This window comes from Lissotriton helveticus, chromosome 1_1 (genome assembly GCF_964261635.1).
Source record: "Lissotriton helveticus chromosome 1_1, aLisHel1.1, whole genome shotgun sequence".
NCBI classification, from domain to species: domain Eukaryota; kingdom Metazoa; phylum Chordata; class Amphibia; order Caudata; family Salamandridae; genus Lissotriton; species Lissotriton helveticus.
In genome coordinates, this window is record NC_136057.1 from 843,490,397 (window position 1) to 843,512,657 (window position 22,261).

The 22,261-nt window shown below is 42.4% G+C and overlaps 1 protein-coding gene across 1 annotated transcript in view; it reads right to left on the minus strand.

The window, feature by feature from the left end:
• Positions 1-22,261, minus strand: part of LOC144817928 (putative tetratricopeptide repeat protein 41) — a 391,161-nt gene that overhangs the window by 117,681 nt on the left and 251,219 nt on the right. Inside the window, exons 8-9 of the mRNA XM_078674882.1 lie at positions 12,636-12,793; positions 8,316-8,455 (exon numbers count right to left, since the gene is read on the minus strand). Coding sequence (XP_078531008.1) covers positions 8,316-8,455; positions 12,636-12,793 — 298 coding nt within the window. The remainder of the gene's footprint in view (positions 1-8,315; positions 8,456-12,635; positions 12,794-22,261) is intronic.

Genomic DNA, 22,261 nt, shown 5'->3' on the forward strand with positions numbered 1-22,261 from the left:
GGCATGGCTTAAAAATGCGTAAGCTAAAAATCTGTGCCTAGCATAGTGTGCCGCCAAACTTGTATTGTGTTGTTTCTGTCATTGAACCCAGATATATGATACAACAAGTAACATCATACCTACAACAAGTCAGGGCGATTGGCTTTGTCAATGGTCGATAGTTGAATAAGATGAATAAGCATCAACTATGGCTTGTATATAATATTTAAAAAGCTTCCACTTAAAGCCCTGGTGACACCACAACAATGTTGCTGCTCCTGAGTTTCAAAAAGAGAAGGGAAATCCAGAGAGAAAATGATTCTCTGTAAAGGATTTCCCTTCACCTACAACGCTCACCTGGCATGATGTCATGCCATAACTTCTCCACTAGTGAACAGTGTGAACACGCGCACATGGTGTGCCTGCTGTCACTGCAGTCCAGAAGAAAACGGACCACCTCTGCCAGGGCACAAACCAAAGCCTGATAAGAAACCTGTTTCGAGGCACCCTTTAAAAACTGCTGGTGCTCAGACCCTGTGAGACCCGGCCCACTTAAACCCTGGCTCTTGGGATGCATTCAAGCAGGGTGCTCTGAATCTGCGTACCTATATATTGAATTAATATAGCAAAAGCCTACCTAGAGAGAGACGGAGTGCTAAACCATCATGTGGACCATTGGGAGGCATAGAGTGAGAATTACACAATTACATTTCACATATTTTAAGCACAGGGAGATTAAGTGATTGCCCAAAATCAAATGATCTTGAGCCAAATGCCACGGCTATCATTCGATCCTAGGTCCCCAGGTTAAAAGGCCAGCAGCTCAGGCCACCTTGATACATCTTCTCCAAGCTTGCTAAGATATTCTTTCCAGCTTGTCGATCTTGTGTTTGTCCTTCCTCTGGAAAGTAGTAGACTCTTTACCATCTGTCTGCTTGGCTTCCACTGCTCACTTTTAGTGAACTGCCTTTTTCTTTTTGCTTATGCACTCAACGAAAGTACATGTGTTTTTCAGCACCCTCCCGTGTGAGTTTCTAGCCCAATTTAGAAGTCTGAGGGCACACACTATTCAAACCAATAACAGTATGGTACAAGTACAGTCAGAGTATACAAAACACAAAAGGTAAATTCGTTGTCTTCAAGTGTAGTATTTAATGGACCTGAATGCAGGTTTCTAGCCCACCCCATCCTGCTGCAGCCATGGCATCTCACGTTTTTTGTGTTTATATTATTCTTTTGACCATGCTACATAGCATTACCAAAAGGCACTGGGAAAGCCAATAGATTCCAAAGCAGAGAATAACTGGCTTGACAAATACTTGTTTTGAGTAATTATAGAGCGCACATCCACCATAAGGTCTCTCGGCGCTAGAGCTACAGAAGCAATTCCCACTTATGCTCTCTGACAGATCAATCATAAGCCACCCTGAAGAGCCGAGTCTTCAAGATTTTCCTAAATTTGGAAAAACAAGAAGCAGACCTGATATCGGAAGGTAGAGTATTCCAGATACGAGAAGCAAGTGCTGAAAAACTGGAGCCACCCAACATCTTCTTCTTAAAGGAAGGAATAGACAGAAGATTCAAATGAGAAGATCTTAGATTCGATCAGGTACATATATGTGGAAGTGGGTTAAAATAAAGGATGGGCTGCAACCCTGTAAGGATCTAAAAACAATGCAGCAGGCCTTGAAGACTGATCGTTGCTCAATTGGTAGGCAGTGCAACTCCCGCAGCAGGATCTTAATGTGACACCTGCCGGGTAATTAAGACAAAGCCTTGCAGCCTGATTTTGAATTCATTGAAGTCTGACAACTAGGCCTTTAGGAAGGCTCAAGTAAAGTGAATTAGGATAGTCAACTCTAGAGATGATTTTCTGGAGTTGAAAATAACAGGCAGAGACTATAGCCCCTACCTTGGGGTTTCGTTGTCAATGTGAAGTCCAATGTGAAGTCCATCACAACTTCAAGACTTTTGACTGAATTTTTGAGACAGGCCAGAAAGCAGCATTTCACAGGTTGGGTTGTTTACCAATGATGATGTCAGTCTTATTTGAATTCAATTTAAGTTGGTTATTATTCATCCAATCCTGGTTGAACACCATTGTATCCTTGCATAATTATACACTTTGACATGCATTTCATTCAAAGCAGACACGAAAGGGTGGATGGATAAATTAAACAGATAGGGAGAAAGGGACAAGCCCTAAGGAACTCCACAGGCTAACGTCACCTTTTGAGAGCAAAAGGAAGGGAGCATGACTGACTGTGTGCGATCTGTGAGGTACAAGATAACCCATCTGAGCTGTATTTTGTAAGCCCGCGGCCCTGATAAGGTCCACCAGAATTATGTGATCAACTGTGTCAAAGGCCGCCGAAAGATCTAACAGTACCAGGGCCATGGTAGTCGCTTTATCAGCAACCGTCTGCAAATCATCTACTACTGATACCAGAAACCAGCTTGATGATAATTGAGGAAGTTGGTGTCTTCTATAAAAGATCAGATACATCCTGCTGCATGTGCCTCAAGAACTTTTGCCAAGTACAGAAGGAGTGATATAGGGCGAGAGTTTTTTTAATACAAACGCATCATCGCCGACCTTCTTCAACAGAGGTACTACTGTGGCTTGCTTGAAGGCAATGTGAACCGTTCCACAGTTCCAAGGCTGATTTAAACAAACATTGGCATAGCCAACAGGTCTCGCCTTTGGGACCTTATAAGTGTTTAGGCAGATCTATTGGCTTTGCTAATGTTTAAACCAATAGTGAAACTACAGTCTGTGAAAGGACTAGAAATCAGGGATGAAGGGCTGAGGCAAGACAGTGAGAGTTAAGGAAGAGCACTGAATGGACAGCAGAGGAAAGAAGGTCAAAATTACGTTGTTTACCTTCTCTGTTCCATCCTGTGGCAGCTGCCCAGGCCAAATCACAACGTGGATACCTCTTCTAGGAACAGAAACAACTTGTTTGTCCCCAACGGAGATGTCCTCTGCATGTTTTTGAAACAAGACATTTAAAAGATGACCCTAGACCTTAAATAAATTAGCCGACCTTCGAAACACCCCCCTCCCTGCTGTTTGTTTAATATTTGAAGAGGGAGCGGTGGGGGAAGGGAGACATGCTGGGAGTGCACGCCAAGTATAGCTGGACTTGCCTGTCAACAGAAGCAGCCAGGGGTAGTATAGCAATGTAACTAATATGTGGAGAATGCAATAGATAAGTAGCACTAACAGAGCCTCAGGCAAGCAGGGGTACAGAGTATAAGGGTATCATGCAGTGAAGTGCTTTACATAGTAGTACAAGAGTAAGAGTGGAAACCACGGTCAGGACAGGGGTGCAATGGAGGAGACTGTGGCACCCTGAACTGCATTCATATGGGCTGCATCAGTCCAGCACTCCATTTGTTTACAAAGAGAATGGCAATGGTGTTCTGCACCCACTGCAGGGCATTAGGAGGATGCCCTACGTTTTTGATAAATACGTTTAGAGCTGAGAATAAATTATGGCACGCTCTCAGCTCAAAGTACAGAGGCTTGTTTTGCTGTCTGCGGAGCTCCCTTTCCTCTGCAGTGCTGCCCACACCACCCTAAAAGTACTCACGCTGTGCCACGTGAGCCAGCAGTGTACCAGGCATCAAGGAAGCCTTCTGTGGTACCCGCCTTCCCTGGCCTTGCCACTCGCAACCCGAGCTTGGCATTTAACCCATCCTTGAGACAACGTTTTTAAATACAAAATTAAATTAAACTCCAGTTGAAATGGGGCGGTCTGAGGAAGAAATAGTTTCGGAAAGTAGTGGAAGACCGTGAGGGGAAGTAATTGGGGAGGGGCTGAGAATATATACACCACTGAGGAGCTAAAAGTAAAGCTAGTCACGGCCGCTATGCTAAAGCGGGATCAGCCTCCAAAGCAGAGCATGATGGAAGCTCAACATACCCGCCTCGCCAATGTTAAACAAGCAGTTCAAGAATCCAGAGAGAGAAGAGGATAAAATTTCAATGAAGATCTGCTGTGATAACATTGTGAAAGATGCGTGTCATGGTAAGACTTGTCGAGCACAACAGCACAGGGCCACAAAGAGAAGTGGTTGGGGCGGGCAGAGGGAGACAAGGGAGAGTGGTGCAGGTGGGCAAAGATTACACAGGGGCACAAAGAGGAGTGGTGGGGGCGGGCACACAGAGACAAGGAGACCCTGCAGCTGCCGCCCTGCGCGCTGCTGCTCGCTCCCACGGCAAAACGCAGGCTTTGATTCCAAAAAGACACACGCAAAAGACAAGCCAATGCATGGGAGGAATCAGACACGCACAGAGTAGATACAAGAAGCCTCGCAGAGCAGCACGTGCGCGCTGCGCTAGGCTCAACTTAAAAAGCTAAAGCTAATTCAGGAAATTGGGTGAACACAGTCCTTCACACCTGTGTAGGACAAGGGTCATCAGGTGATCCTGATTTCACTTTATTTAATAATCCCAGGAAACTATCCTTACTGATGGATGTATGACGTTACAACGCATACTTTTACGACTACCATTACAACGAATTTTTTACAACGCAAAAACTTTTACAACGCATACCATTACAACGCAAGATTTTACAACGCAAGTACCTTTACAACGCATACCATTACAACGTAAATATTGGTAAGTATATAATATTTTTTTTAATATAAATTATTTTAAATTATTAAAATATAATTAAATTTTAATTAATTTAATTTAAATATAATTTTAATTTATTTTTACAAATTAACCCTGTACCCCAAAAACCCAAAACTGACCCTGAACCCTAAAAATATTTTTTTTAATTTAAATTAATTTAAATTATTAAAATATAATTAATTTTTATTTAATTACATTTAATTAATTTAATTTAAATATAATTTTATTTTATTTTTACAAATTAACCCTGTACCCCAAAAACCCCAAACTGTCCCTGAACCCTAAAAATACCCCTTTACCCAAAAACCCAAAACTGACCCTGAACCCTAAAAATACCCCTTTACCCAAAAACCCAAAACTGACCCTGAACCCTAAAAATACCCCTTTACCCAAAAACTGAAAACTGAGCCTGAACCCTAAAAATACCCCTTTACCCAAAAACTGAAAACTGACCCTGAACCCTAAAAATACCCCTTTACCCAAAAACTGAAAACTGACCCTGAACCCTAAAAATACCCCTTTACCCAAAAACTGAAAACTGACCCTGAACCCTAAAAATACCCCTTTACCCAAAAACTGAAAACTGACCCTGAACCCTAAAAATACCCCTTTACCCAAAAACTGAAAACTTACCCTGAACCCTAAAAATACCCCTTTACCCATAAACTAAAAACTGACCATAAACCCTAAAAATGCCCCTTTACCCAAAAACTGAAAACTGACCCTGAACCCTAAAAATACCCCTTTACCCAAAAACTGAAAACTGACCCTGAACCCTAAAAATACCCCTTTACCCAAAAACTGAAAACTGACCCTGAACCCTAAAAATACCCCTTTACCCAAAAACTGAAAACTTACCCTGAACCCTAAAAATACCCCTTTACCCAAAAACCCAAACATAATATTTTAAAAATAATTATATACTTACCAATACTTACGTTGTAATGGTATGCGTTGTAAAGGTACTTGCGTTGTAAAATCCTGCGTTGTAATGGTATGCGTTGTAAAAGTTTTTGCGTTGTAAAAGTTTCGTTGTAATGGTAGTTCGTTGTAAAAGTTGCGTTGTAAAGGTTGTTTCCCTTACTGATAGCAGGCAGTTCAGACATTATCATGAGATTCTAGTCTTCTGCTGTTACCCCTGTTAAGGCTGTCTCACAGGAATGCTTGCTTTGATGGCCGCAATCTTATCCACAAAAAAAGAATTCAGAGCTTGACAAGGACTCTGAGTCGGTGTGAAAGTGACAGTCACTCTATTTGGATTGAATAGTTCATTCACAATTCTAAAGATTGCCTTAGACGAATTTGTGGAACTTATAACCCTTCGTGAGAAAAAAACAGCTTTAGCCTGAATAATAAGCATTTTATAATGTTTTAGTTGGAGCATAAATGCCTCCTTGTCATTCGGGGAATAGTTCTTTCGCCACTTTCGTTCAGCTGGGGGCAATTTTAATTTACATGCTTTTAAGTCATCAGAAAACCGGATTGATGCATTATGGCGCCGATGTGGTTTAGTTTTACGAAGCGGGCGTGAATATCAATAGCCAGTGTTATCCTAGCAATCTCTACCGCAAATCTATCAACATTAGAGAGGTCAGTGTCTGGGAGCGACGTTGCCAGAGCACAGCAAAAGTCTTCCATGTTGAAACGAGCCCAGGGTCTGGAGAGTCGATTAGCACCAAGTCAAGGTTTAGGAATGGCCAACGGCTGACAGTACAACTTTGATTAAGGAGTGGTCCGTCCAAGCACAAGGGCGAATCTCCATGCTCGAGACTGATAGATTAGAGGACCATTCCTTGACAAGATATGGCCTTTCATGTGGGTTGGTGAGCGCACGTGTTGTGTTAGATTTAGGCTTCTTAATAATTCTGTGAAGTCCGCAGAACGCTGGCCACCCAATAGTTAAAGTCTCCTTGGATTAGAATTTTTGCATGATCAATAACTAAGGAAGAGATGTGATTCGCTATGGCTTGAAAAAACATGGTATGTCCCCTGGAGGTCTATAAATCAAGACACAAGTTAAGGGATGGACTGGAGACTCCAGTCTTACTACGAGACTGGAATAATAAAAGATTCATGTAAAGCCAACTTCATGTAGACTGATAACTAGAAAGGATGCCTTTTTGTGGATAAAAAAAAATAACAGGTGACATTAATATTTGCAGTGAGGCTAGGTTAGTATAAGTAATAGATACCTGTAGAATGTTCGCTAACTTGGAACCTTGTACAGCCGCAGCCAACAGGTTCGATTACAAGTAGGAAGGACTCAGGGGATAAACCTTTAAAAGTTGAAATAAGTAGTATCAAAGAGAGATGAGATTAATAATACATGATACTGGTGCTTTCAGGCTCATGTCAGTAAGTGCAATAAAGGATATCTGTTTATAGTAGATATTATGAATAGAGGGTGTGGCTGGACTTTGGAATAAATGGCCCTGCACTAGCAGGATAATTGCACATTTCTGAATGAGAAAATAATGCACAGAAACATATAAAACATAACTTTTTAACAAATATCAGGAATATTATAAATAGAGCAGTGCCTCGTGCCACAGTTACAACATTACATATTTGCCTTCTGCTGCAGGACCCAATACGATACTGTACTAGAATGTCCGTGTTCCTCCTTTGGTACTTAGCACTTAACAGCAGACAAGGTGGGGGCAATGTCAAACTGAGATGAACACACTGGGAAGCCGGAGGTGCATATTTTCTACTGTATGACACAAGTCTGATGCCTCAAATCTTTGTAATGAAGAGCTCTGGTCGCTGACCCTCAAGCTGCGGCAAAATGAGGCCTACTCGCAAGTTTACCAAGCACAGGGCCATCAGCCACGACAAAGAACCTTAGCTGACATCATATTTATAAAACATAGAGGGGTGATGGGGGAGAGCAGGGTCTAGGCGCTAGAGATGCCACTATGTCACTCCAGTGCACATAGTGCTTGCTCTAAGCCAGCTGGCAGATGTGTCTGTGAATACATGTCCAAGAGTGACAACTCCCTTAAAACCAGCAGTATTAGCATCATAGTCATTATGTAGAGGTCTGTGACCTAGATACCAACATGACTTATTTCATACATTTCAGATTATTTGACTAACAGGTTATTTAACATCTCTTTGTTAAGAGTGAGACTGAATGTGGCATAATGACCCGTTGTACGTGCTACCCTCAGAGTACTCAGTAGCAGGAAGTCAGTTGGATCACATGTCTAATCCTGGGCTGGGTCCACACACCTCTGTGGCAGATAGGGGGCAGTGGAAGGCACAAAGGGAAGTGGAGATACAAGGGAAGACAAGGAGATCGGGACACACGGACAGGGGAGTCACGGGACTACATCAACCCTGCATCCCACCAAGCAGACTGCCCACTAGGCAAACCCCTCACTCAAGGGACATGCAGCTCCCTAAAGTGCGAAAAGGTTCCAATAGAAGCAGAGTGCAACACACAAATGAAGAGTGAGTTAACATTTGTGAATACAGCATAGCAGGTCTGCACATTGCACACAAATAACTCGCTTCTCAAATTACATCATTATTTCCACACGGAAATGCCTCCATTGCTGAGAATTCAAAATCAAATCACATTAAAAAAAATCACAAAATAAATGCCATCAAAGATACATTCTGAATACTCCCCATAACTTATAAAAATATGAGATAGTCGAAGCTCTTATGTAAACTAATTTACCTTGGAGAGGAGAGCTTCAGCTGACAGAAACAATTCTTCGGCTCCGCTTGTTTTTCTGATATCTTTCAATATTTCTGCTGCAAAACATCTTAATCTGCACATATCCAGTTCATTTGATGCAAGTAAATCACATCCATTTTCTGCAATACAAAATGCAGAGATGTTTTGATATCAGACAATTCTGTGCAGGGGCGGTTCCTCGTAATGGCGGAGTAAAGCTATCCTCCTACTAAAAGCCAGCAGAAGAAAAATAAAACGATAATAAAACAATTTTATTATCATTTTATTTTCCTCTGTCTGACAGCCGACATGAGTCTAAAGCAGAGTGGGGCCAGGTAATCCTTAACGGGCAGGGACTGGGAGGAGTGGTAGGTGCACTTGTAAGTACGCATGTGAGTTTGTCCGGCCGTCTTATGCCGGCCAAATAGACATGCGCACAAGCTGTTGCACAGCTGGGTTGGAGAAACAGTACAGACTCCCAGGCACTGTTTGAGCAGCAAACTAGCCGCTCAGACTAATCGCAGTACTTCACTCATGCTGGGAATAGCATTCCCAGCATGAGCAGAGTGTCGGGACTGGCATGTGGGAACCAGCACAGTGTGCAGCAGTTTATGAACGTCCAGGCTGCGAGGATCGGAGGAAAGGAGCAAGGCAGCATCTGCCCAAGCTGCAGTTAAGTGCAATTCTATATTTTTTAATTGTCTTCCGTGCTTTCTTGTATTTCTCCTCCTCTCCCGCCCTCACCACTTCGCAATGCGAGCAGCCACCACTGGCAACTAGTTTAACTGAATTTCTTATTATGATTGCTATGTTTCTTGTGTATCCCAATGGGCCAATTTCAAGTGACGTAAGGGGAACATGTACTAATATAAGTGCCCTTTATCCAGCACCCACAATGGCACTAGAGTCAATGCTTCATCTGCCTTTCTTGACTTGAACATATTCCTCCACTACTCCAAAAAATTCATGATGCATACATTTTTGGGGAAATGTCTTCAGCCCTCAAGAGTTTAACCATCCACCCTCAGTCCTTGAAGTCAAAGTTCAGTCCCCATATTGCGGCACTTGTGATCACAGAATTGTTTTTAACTGGGGACATTTTAATTGTATTGTGGCCATTTTATTTTTCTGTTTTGATTAAAAACCTTTTAAGGCTTGTTTATATTGTATTCATGCCCCGTGGGCTTTGTGGGCAGAGTTCTGTCCTGTTTTGTGCCCTTCTTTTGTAGGCCTCCTCCTCAGCCACCATTTCACCGATAAGTTAGCGGTCTAGTAGCACGTGGAAGGCGTGGTTGAAGGGGGAGGCGGTGAATATGAGCAGGCTTGTGGAGTGACAAAGGCAAGCCTGTCTGTGTCGTCTGCACCTGTTCAATGGCCAACTCATGTCCTCCGTCAGTTTTAAACCAAATATCGTTCCGGTGGTGGATTAGGACAGGGAACTGTTTAGGTAAGATGCCACGTTGTGTCAATGCTGTTGATTTGCTATGAATTGAGGGCCCTTTTTCCTGCATTCGTTGCAAGAGGTTTTTCAACTGACAATTGGATTGCTTAAATGGTATGGCTTCCACTTCCAAGGCCTCTGGAAAAGTGTCCCTCTCTGGTGGGCTTATAAATGCACGCTCTCTTCCCAAACATTCTCAAGAAGTAATTGATCTTCTTAATGACAGACATCTTGATTTTCTGTTTATTACAGAGTGTTGACTTAAGACATGATTTTACCCTGATATCACTGCTGCACTACATCCGGGTTATTCCATTTTTAGACGTGATAGATCTGAGGGCCAGAGCAGAGGTTTGAATATCATCTTTCGTCACCAGAGGAGGCTCCTCCACTAAGACGGGGAGTGTCGCCCCACTGCTTTAAAGCAGTGCAAGGAAAAATAAAATGACAGAAGGTTATTATCATTTTATTTTGAGTATTCCAGTTGCACTACAGCCAGGTTCTTAGGGCGGAGGGATACTGGGCTTCTCTGACATCAAGGGAAAAGGGGTGGGGGCTGCACCGTAAGTGCACAAGATAGCCAGCGAAACCGTCATGAGCATTTTGCATATTCTCCACAGGCTATATTGTACAGCCTAGTTGGAGAACATGCCCAGTCTCCCATGTCCTCTCTGAGTGCCCAACCACATCGCTCAGTCCAATCAAAACACTGCTGTAAGGCAGCTTTGTGATTGGTCAGGGGATTCTGTGAGGCTGTGTGCTTGCTTGATCCTGATGGAGGAGAGGCAGCGGCTGGCGACCACCAGGTAAGTTTTCTTATCTTTTTTTCCCTAAACTCCCCCACCTTCCCCCGCCCCTGCAACCATTCCCTACCAGCCACCACGGTACGTGACACCTTACATTTTCGTTTGTTTGAGGTGGAGAATCTAAGTGGAGCAGAAAGTCTTGGATTTTTTTTAAAGTAAGTAGTTCCTGCTCATTTGCGGGCATTTTACTTATCACGTGCCTTGCCCTTGTGCTGGTTTTCTGGGCTCTCTGGAAGATGCTCTCTCATGTTATTTATTGCAGTATTCTAATTTCATCTTAATAAGTTATTTAATTGGCATTTTGATGACTCGTGGAACCTACACATTAAGAGTTTTTGCAACAATTTAGAGGTTCTGGCTCTTTTTCAATTAGTTGCGGGTCCTTCTCATTCAGCTAGTCATACTTTGGACCTTATTTGCCCCAATTTCCCTTAAATATTTTTGGGGGTGTCGAAGTTCAGAAGACGAAGTTCTTTTTTTGGGGTTCTCTTTTTGGAGGTGTCAAAGTTCTTTCAATATAACGGCATATTCTTGGCTTCTTGCCAACTGACAATCAGATTCTGCTTCTTTGCAGACCTGCAAGCGGGGGAAGATTAAGGGTCATAAATTGGCTAGCCACTTAGCTGCGCCCCCAACCCCGCTTATGGGAGAGTTTCCCAATAACCTAGAATTATTTAATCAGAGGATATTGGATGCTGTAGATGATCTAACTCCCTTCGTGCTCACTAACTGTAGTCGCTCCGTCCCTTCTGCACCTTCGTTTAGGCCTTTGTTAGCTAAAGAAAACTTCTTTATCAGCAAGTAGAATAAAAATGGGGTTTGGCCTACAAATGTGACAACCTGATTAGATTTAAAATTGCCTTGAAAAACTTACCATAAATCAATAAGGGAGCCAAAATAGACATGTTTTATACCTCTCAAGTGGAGATCGCCAACTATAACTCTAAGAACATTTTACAAAAATGTCCAAGTCATTTTTACAATCTAAAGCCTTGTCAAATGAAATTCTTCTATTATAATCTCTCTGTGACAGGCTGTCGAATCTTTTCAAAGAAAAAACTGCAGCAATTCAAGTGGGCTTTGTGGATAATAGTCTAGAGTTGAGTTATCCCCAAGGAATTAAAAATTCTCTCTAGCTGTTTTCCTACCTATCTCCTGCTTGAAATCAGAACATGCTGTTCTTTCTTGCAAATCTGACTCGCCGAGGTATTCATATCCGCTTTTTATTTTTCAAAAGGCTACAGAATTTGTGAATCCAATCATTAATCACATACTGAATACCTCACTTTCTCTGGCAGTAGCTCCATCGCCCTGTAAAATGCCGGTGGTTAAACCTCTCTTGAAAAAACCTTTGGCTGATCTTTCGATTTTGGCCAACTTTAGGCCTGTTTTCTTCTTCCCACTCTTACTAAAATGTTCGAAAAACTGGTAAATGATGAATTGATGACTTTCTTGGAAAATTCTAAGGTTCTCCACCCTGTGCAATTAGTTTGTAGGCCCAGACATTCTACCGACTCAGCCCTGCTGGAGGTCTCCTATACAATAAAGATGATGCTGGATAGTAGCCTTAATGCTGTCCTGATCCTTTTGGATTTATCAGCAGCATTTGATACCATCTCGCATTCAATACTCCTTCGGAGTCTCTTTGAACATGCATTAAATCTACAGTGCAGAGACCTACTCAAACCATCGATTGGAAGAATAGGGCCCAAGGAAGTGGTGATGAGGAGAGTTTACAGAAAACTCAGAAGAATATGCACCATGAGACTGGATTGACCAAGAAACTTTGTAGCGGCACAAATCACAAATGCCTATGTATGAAACTCTTATTCTGAAGAAATCGATTGGTAAGTTATTTCTTTTGAAGTACCTAAACCTCTGAATCTGTTTTTGCTGCTTTACCAATGAAAACTAGGCTTGGAAGACTAAAATGGGAGTACTCAAATGTTGAATATAATCCCTTGTCACGTAAATTCATATTGTTAGTGCAGTGGGTCGGTATATTTTCAGTTTTTCATGACCACTGCATGCAAGCTGATACTGCTTTAATGGATTCACGGTGTTTTGTCAAACCTTGGAAGCTCTCCTGGGCACGCGCCACGTCCTGCAGTCTGTGCAGATAGGCCACTGCAGGGTCATAGCCAGCCGCTGAAAGCACCTGCCAGTAATGTACAAGGTCCACCTTCATCTTGTCACCGAGTCTTCTCCTTTTGTTCACTAAAGCGATAGTGCTATAAGAAAATAGACATGCATTAAATCCATCGAGCAATCAAAATGCCATTACGCTGGCTAAATACATAAAGCAGTCATTTATATATAGTCATAAGGATAGAAACTTCTGAGCTGGCCTCTTAAACTTGGCAGGATAACTCTTTATAAGCCATGGCAGCAAGTGGAAGCATGGAGGGTGCCCCCAAATAAATGTTGCATTGCACAAATAGGTTTACTTTGATGTATCCCATTTACCCAAAGTGAGCCTTGAAACTGTTGTGAGGCTCTCTCTCCTTGCATGAGCACAGGGGATTCCAGAGGTACACACACATGGCTCCGAAGCCATGAGGCCCAGCCCTGTGGCCTGAGGCTGATGAACCATCTAAAGAGATCCCACGCCATTTGTGCAGTTCAGCAGACGAGATAGAGAGACAGGTAAAGCATGCGGGGTAGTGGGGGTAGAGCAGTGGCTCAGCAGACTGCAAGTGTCATGGCAACTGCTATTGTGGCATGCAGAGAGGGACAAGGACTGGTTGACTCGAAGGTAGACGCAGATGTGTCTGTCCCGAATCCTATACCTACCTATGCGGACTCACGGACACAGCTGTTCAGTAGAAAGTATCCCACAAGAAGAACCCGCTCACAAATAACTTCACTTAAATAGTCAGTTGCAGCACAGAGGAAAAAGGAGGCGGAGTCATCTACACTCTTTAAAAAATGATTAGGTTTATGTTCTGTTGATTTATTTTGCAGCTTACATAGCACAAACCAGACCTACCACACGGAGACACAGCATTTTACATATTGTCAGGTGGGCAGGTCGAATAAGTAAGGAAATTAATCAAATATGTTATTTAAGTTTACATAAGGAAATATACAGTGTTAAAGTTAACATATGATGATAGACTGCCGTCGGGCATCCAAGCATCTAGGCATGTGGAATACATAATGAAAGATACAGTGGTCCAATTCGCCTTTGAAAGTAAATAGAGGTCAGACTCACACATACATTCTAAAACCTTTGGATATTTTCACAAATACAATTTTCAGATTTTCTTCAGGAGGGTTCCAGATTTACAGTCCAAGGTGACACTCTTGTAACACTGGAAGTGGTGTTGAAAACTTAGAGGCCTGTTTACAAACTGTATTTTGGAGTACTACAATAGTACTACAAACATTCTACAGAATGTAATTGATACACCTATGTGCAGAGGTCCTGTCTCTCCTGTTACTTTCTGTGCAGAGATCTAAACCCCTACTATAAAGTCTTCCCAAACGCAAGTATAACTTTTAGTTGTAAGTGTGGGAGGGAGAGAGGGGAGTAGCTGAAAAATGAGGAATACTTACTACAAAAGGCAGGGGGTAAAGGGAGGGCTAAGAAGGTCTTTTAGGAGCTATGTGCAGCAATCCACAAAAGCATAAGCCCTTCCTATGTACAAACTGCACTTCTAAAGTTAATACAGTCAAAAAGGACCTAAGTCAGTTGTAACTGTACTCCAACTCAGAGCTGGAGTAAATTCAGCATCACACATGGCCAGCAACTGGAACTGCAATAATCTCTAATAAAAAACAATGGAGGTAGGAGAATAACATAAAACTCCAAAGGAAATATTGTTACATAAAAATAAAATATTTAAACTAGTTAAAAATATAATCTAATTTAATTTAATGCTTAAAACATAATATAAGAATAAAACCATTTTACATAGTTTCATAACCTTCTTTAAATTAAAAAAAGAAACACTTTCATAAAATATAATACAATTACTTTTAATTAATTATATTTGTCACTTTTAATAAATTGTAATATATAATATTTATTTCTTTAAGTGGGATTTGTATTTATAATATATAATTCAAAAAAGCCAATGTTAATTTAACATATGAAAATAATTGAACTTTGAATTTCAGGTAAGTTATTAATGCTGTAACTTTTTTATATTGTTCTAAAATAAATATATAAAATTAGTTTACATTAATATTTTAAATATAAAGGTTTTTTTATTTTTTTACATTTAATAAACGTTTACACTTTTTCATATACTTTACAATACAGAGATCCTGCCCCAGTGGCCAAGACCTCTGCCTACATGTCAAAAGTTACTAGTATTAGCTGTAAACTATTAACTTATTTTAATTAATTATTAATGACTGTTACATTTATTTAAATACATTAAATTGAACAGAAATACATTTTTAAATATACATTTGTTTAAAATCCCATCCAAAGTAAAAGTTTCAAATGTACTTATTATGTAATAAAAAGTACACAACGTCAGGAATAGAATCAACTGAAATTCATTTATATTTTTTCTTGAAAGATTTCAGTTACATTTAGTTTTTAAATACAAAAAGGTATTAAACTATTTCATCAATAAAAACATTGATTAAAAAAAGATAAAATTTTTAACATTCAGTTTAATTTAGATAGGTTTTTGAAAAGTCAAACATTTATTTTGTTCAATTTACCATTATTTTCGATAGGGCTCTGTTTAAGTTTCTGGATCCTGTGGAACGTGTTGCAGTATTGATGGTTGGCCATATTTGGTGCTGGACTAACTGCTGCTCCTTTTTGGCTTTAGTAACCTACACTTCTAATTTGGCTCCACTTCCTGTCACAGCGGATGAAGACATGCAAGGCTACACTCATAATTCTTTAAACTTTTAAAATCAATTTAGAAGGGGTTTGTCCTAATAATAGAAGGGATGCCATTCCAGACTTAAAGCATGCTTCCTTGAAAGGCTTATGTTAATTTTTGTTGGTTTCCCTAATGGATTGTGTTTATAAATGGAGAGTGTCTGTGTTTTGGGGTGAGAAAATATACAATTCCCTAAGGAAGATAGTGAATGCAACACCCACCTGATTCTGACCTACAATTCTGAGTCTAGAAATATACAAAAGATACTTTCCAAGAACTGGGATATCCTCAAATATGACAATGTGATGGGGGAAGAAATCTCAAGTAGACCACGTGTTACCTATAGGAAAGGTAGCAGCATATTAGACATGCTGGTCCACAGTGATATCACCACCTACTCAAAAGGGCATGAACATGGCCTCAAGGGATTTTTCCCTTGTGGCCATTGTAAGGCCTGTAAGAACAGCTACTTTACTAGCGAGGCCAACTACAACGGCATACAGAGGGAGATCAAACAATTTCTCACATGCAGTACCACCTTTGTTATTTATGTGATTGAATGCCCGTGCAAGTTGTGGTATATAGGGAGCACTACCTTGCTAGCAAAGAAACGTTTATTGGACATTACCGCGCCATCATACCCAAAGATGAGAAGTATCCGGTGGCAAGGCATTTTAAAGACAGGCATTTCTCTAATCCCTCTGACATGAGATTTTTTATACTTGAGCAGATAACGAGAAACCCCAGGGGAGGCAACAGGGAACTTAGATTGAGACACAAGGAGTCCAAATACATCATAGATTTCCAGACCAAAGACCCAGGGGGCCTCAATCAAGACGAGGAGTTAGCTATACATCGCAGGGCATAGGGTTATTGACTCAGCTCTTGGATGAATGGGCAGTGCTCATCTATTCTAATCTATTCTGTTTTACGATTACTGTTCTTTGTGTAGAGCAACATGACCATGCAGTACATGGCTGTGATTTTCCCTTTCGGTGTGTTCTTTAACCCGACCCTGACCCCTGTCCCCCTCTTTTCATCCTCCCTCCTCCATATGTATTCTAGTAATTTAGAAGAATGAGAAGTTCATGTATTATGTTTTAGAGTTTTAACTTCACTTCACTCACACTAATTTCAATGTATTTCTTTCTAACAGACAAAAAGGAAGGGGCCCAACCACAGCATCCACTTTCACGGGCACTCCTACCCTTTTCACCGCTGAATCACCGAGCACAATAGCACTGATGGGCATTTGCAGCACTCTGAATCTACGTATGCACGACAAGCACTGTAAATATTTGATTTTTGCAATTTTAACAATATGCCACATTTGCATTAGTTTGAGAGACTTACTGCCAGGCCTCAATATGGATATTGTTGTATTCTACATCATAATTGGCTTTGCAGATGCAAAAAATTCACCCGGTCTTTCTCACACTTTGGGATTTCACTGCTCAGGCATTATTCCACAGCCTAAGATGGACAGGACATGTATAAACTCTGTGTCCTAAGGTACACTGTCCACTGGTATCTCGTATTGACAATGGTACTATTCGGGTTGCAGTATTCTACACTCTCCACGTGACAAGGTGTTTACTCAGGTTTGGACTTCATGGTCCAGAGATCCGTTGAATCGTCATGTGCATTAGCTACCTTGCGCAGGGGCATTTTTGTCAGGAGTACGTAATCAGGAGCGCCTACCTAACCCACAGAACTACAAATCCCAGGAGTCATGGATTTGGGGGTGGAGTCAGCGTCTACAAGATGCCGCGGTGCGCACAAGTTAGTGTGCGTAATTCTGGAAGTTGGCGTTTGTTTGTTTCGTGGTTCCTCAGCGGCAGAAGTGCGGTGTGCATTGAAGCAGAAGTGACTAGCTCGGCTGAGCTAGTGTTCCGTGGCCTGAGAGAATTCGGAGGATTAGGGGGCTTCGCATCGGAGGGGTGAGTCCTTGAAAGCGGAATAATTCTAGACGGCGATTTCACCGGACAGTGAATGTGCGTCTACAAACATTGATCAAACTTTGGGGCAGCTGTGAAGGCAGCGGAATTTGGATATTGTTCTGATTTCCCCAAAAAACAGTCTGCTACAACATTTCTGGCATCGCGGTGAAGTAACCGCATTTTCCAAAAACCGTAGGGAGAGACTTTGGGATTATAGCGTGTTGCTAACGCAGTATTTGATTCTTTATTTTCTTCATTTTCTGGGACATCACTATTTCCCCCTGGATTGTTGGAAGGGCTTTGACTATTATTCTTTTGCTACCAAGACTGCATAGCTATCATTTATATTTTTAATGCCATTTACCAGAACCGGTGAGCCATTTTCCTTAAGTAAGGGAGCGTGGGTGCTGTGAGATTGGAAGTGAGCCCATTATAACTGTATGCTTTGTTTTTGGTCTAGGATTCATTCACCAAACCAGGATTTGTTGCTATCATTTGGAGAGATGCACGGATGTGCAAGACAATGGTGAATAAGGTAGTTATGGGAATTAGTGAGACCTTACAGAGAGTAGTCATATATGTGTATATGTGTTTTGATCTCTGTTGTTTTGTTTTATAGGTTCTCATCCCTGCTGTTCCCTACCTACCCTTCCCTCACTTGATCACCTTAACGCTCTGTGTTTTATATTCAGAGATTGGTGATATCAAGGGGTGGACCCCTTATAGCATCATCCGGATCCCGAGGAGTACAAATCCCTGACAATTGTACGTAATTATAACATCACTGGCAGTGCCGTCCTTTGGTGCATTTTTGTTTGTATCTTATTTGTATACAGTAATTTGCATGCGTGCCCAAATTGACTAAACACACAGTCTAGATGCATTTTTACCCAGGCAATTTGTAGGTCTCAACAGTGTCCCTCCATTGTATTAAAGGAGGTGTGATTTGAATGCTTATTTGAGCCATGTCCAGGCTGTGATGTCATGTCTGGTTAATTGTTGAAACACTATGAAGCACATGTCTCAGAACATCATAACGTGTAATGTATTTTGTTATATGTTTTTTGGAAACAGGTTCTGACCCGTGCCTGTGTCACCTTGCAAGATGGCCACCACTATTCTGAATGATCGCGCTGGTTTTTAGTCTTATGTTTATGTCAATAGTAACAGAATCACTGAATGCTTTATTAGTTGACGTGAGAAAGGCTTTACAGCCGAAACATGTTGTCAGAGTATTAAACACCCTTAGAATCATTCCTGGCATTTTTTCGTGTTATTGAGAGCGTACTACATTCGGGACGTTTTTGAAAGTATTGAATACCGGCGCGCTCCGCTGGCGTGTACGCCAATTCCCGCGGGGCCCTGGGCAATCGGAAGGAGCATCTTTTTGGAAGATTATATATATATATATATATATATATATATTACCTACTGGCGGTCGCCAGTAGGTATATATAGTTAGGATTTTTTCTCTATGGGATTTTTGAAAATTCTATGTCTAATAACTTTGGCGTTTGTGGACGGAATTGGCTGAAATTTTCAGGAAAATGGCACATTTTGTTTCTGAGCAGCCCCTGAAAATTTTGGGGGGGTTCGTCAAGGGGGGGCCGAGAAAAAAGGGGGGTCCCAAAACGCGTTTTTCCCATGTTAATTTCCATAGGGCGGTTGGCCTCACTTTTAGCCCGAACGGCTGAATGGATTTGCACGAAACTTGGCAAAATTGTAGGGACTGGTAGCCCGATGTGCCTTTTGTAGGTCTCAATATATGTGCTCCAGTGGATTTTGAGAAATTAACGTTTAAAAAAAGATATATATCTGTAACAGCGGACTGGGCAGCGGCCCAGGACGCGTACTTTTCGCGCAACGGAGCTTTGTGAAGCGAAGCTGATTGGTTCTCCGGCGTCTGTCAACATTCCAAACAGTCCGTAGCGGCCGCCATCTTGTCTCTCGGTAGGATCGAGAGACAAGAGGAGGCCAAAGCGAAGGGGCAAATGACCATAAGGGGCCATAGTAGATTGTCGCTGACCCCCTAGGTTTGATGTGGAGGTTTTAAAAGGGCCCCGCGGGGCAAAAAAAAAAAAATAATAATAATCGAACAGCTGAATGGATTTGCACGAAACTTGGCAAAATTGTAGGGACTGGTAGCCCGATGTGCCTTTGCTAGATCTCAATATATGTGCTCCAGTGGATTTTGAGAAATTAACGTTCAAAAAAAGATATATATCTGTAACACCGCACCGCTTCGCGTACTTTTCGCGTTACGGAGCTTTGCGAAGCGAAGCTGATTGGCTCTCCGGTGTCTGTAAACATTCCAAACAGTCCGTAGCGGCCGCCATCTTGTCTCTCGGTAGGATCGAACAGCTGAATGGATTTGCACGAAACTTGGCAAAATTGTAGGGACTGGTAGCCCGATGTGCCTTTGCTAGGTCTCAATATATGTGCTTCAGTGCATTTTGAGAAATTAACGTTCAAAAACAAGATATATATCTGTAACAGCGCTCCGCTTCGCGGAGATAAAATTATATGTGTATTACCTAGCTGTTGCTAACACCAGTTAGCGACGGCTAGTAGAAGATAGCGACCATCTTGGGCCCCACTTTGCATGTGAGTGATATTTATCACTACTGACATGCAAAGTGGGCATGCCAAGATGTTAGCGACTGGAAACAGTCGCTAACATCGCTATCTCCTATTATCAACTTTTGGAAATATTCGAGATAAGCGCGAATATCTCCAAAAGCTACCACCTGCCCTGAGCAGTTCTTAGCCATGTTATCCAATGGGAGGTGGATAACATGGCTAAGAGCATTAGCTCGGTAATGCATGAATATCGCTGAGTTTTCAGCGATATTAATGCATTGCGGTCGTTTTTTATCGTATTTCCGATAAACCTTGATAATAGCAAGGTTTATCTGCGATAATTTCTGACGGTAAAAAAATCGTTGCTAAGCATCGTTAGGGATAAATATCGCTTAACTTTGGTAATATGCCCCAACGTCTGTTAACGTTCGATTCGAAGGAAATCAGGAAGTGTTGAAAAACATTGTCTGCGCCTTCTTGTCTTTTTTCAAATGCCACACTTTTGTCGTGCACGGCAGCCATTTTAGATGCCTTGACCAGACCCACTCTGTGCACGCTGTCGATCCTTAGCATGGCTCCCCACCCTCGCAAGCATCTCCCCCAGGCAGTGGTCATCCCCGCTCTCTGTCTTATGCATGGGTAATAAACCTCCCCCCATCTGCGCTGCTCTTCCCTGAGAATCACACCCTGTGCCCGCCCGACACTTCCCTTTCGCCCTATTCACTACCGCACCCTCTGACACTCCTTTTCCTCTGTGTCCGATTGTCCAGGCTGGTCCTAGGGTATCAGCTAGCCCTGCAGATGTAGTTTATGGCCACAGCTGTAAAGAATCACCCCTCTTCAAAGGAGTTATAGTAGATCAAGGCCCACACTCGATGAGATCCGTCACAGCAGAAGCGTTGCTATTATCTGAAAACCATCCTGTATTGTGATTGGGGAGGGGACCGAGCCTGAAGCGGAAGATTCCAGGGATGACTCTTTGTACATCAAAGTTTTTACAATTATGTGTCACATTAAATATATATAGCACTCCGACAAAGTAGTAAGATTATAAAACTTTAATAATTTATAAATATATACAAGAAAACAAAAATACTAATAACATATAAACATTTATAGGGAAAAACAACGAAGTAGCGGTCGGCTGTGCGAATAGTCCCAACGCAGCACAACGTCCAGATTTCCGGCGTGGGGCGTCGCGGGGGGTGGGTCATCAGTAGCAAACTGTTGTGCGAATAGTTCCAAGGCAGCAGAACGCGCCGAAATCTAGATGACACGAAAGTGATGTCTAGTAAGTTGCCACCCAGCAAATAACGGCATGGGGCGTCGCGGGGGGTGGGTCATCAGTAGCAAACTGTTGCGCGAATAGTTCCAAGGCAGCAGAACGATGGCACCAAGGTGATGTCCAGTAAGTTGCCGCACTGGTTTTGGTATCCTACAATGCTGCTCCGAATAACGGCGTGGGGCGCCCCGGGGGAGCCGGCGTGAACGGGCCTCTCCAGGTGGAGTGTCATCTGTTGTAGTGGGGCGCCCCTTTACCGTTTCAGTTGCCATTCCGTCCGTTTTTGGTCCACTGTGTCAAATGCCGCAATTCAGCTGAGTTGCGCCCACTCTTGCGGTGCAGCGATAGGCGGCTGTCACAGGACTCTCAAAATGGCGGCAGGCTGTTTCCTTTTTGGGCCTGGTCCACTGAAATGGCCCTGGGACACCTTGGAAATCGGACGCTTGTCTGCTAGGTCTTGGAACCCATTCTCGAAAGCATCCCCTCCGCCTTGAGAATTCATCAAAAGTTTTGGGGGCTCCGACTCCTGCAGGCTTCTGGTGGGGAGCGGCTGCCATGATTGCTCGCGGAATGACCACGACTGAGCTACGAGATGGTGGTGCTCTCATGCTGACGCCAGCTTCAGTCTGAAACATCCAGAAACAAGGTGCGGCTTTCATCGTTTGGGAAAAAAAAAAAGTTTTCATCCAATGAAAAGTGTTGTTTTTAGGTCACATGATCAAGCCTTCCATCATTAGGAAACCAAAAGTAAAATGAACCAATGAAAAGTTTTATAAACAAGTCACATGACCTGTTATGTGGCATAGGGTGTAAAATGCGGAGAAAATACGTTGGCACGTGAGGCGGCGTCAGTAGCGGACCGATGTGCGAATAGGCCGAAGGCAATACAACGCGCCAAGATCCGGATGGCACCGAGGTGGTGTCCAGCAAATTGCAGCACTGGTGTGGCCATCCTACAATGCTGAAAGTCGGCGTGGGGCGCCCCGTTGGCCTGTGAGTTTGCGTCAGTAGCGGACCGATGTGCGAATAGGCCGAAGGCAGCACAAC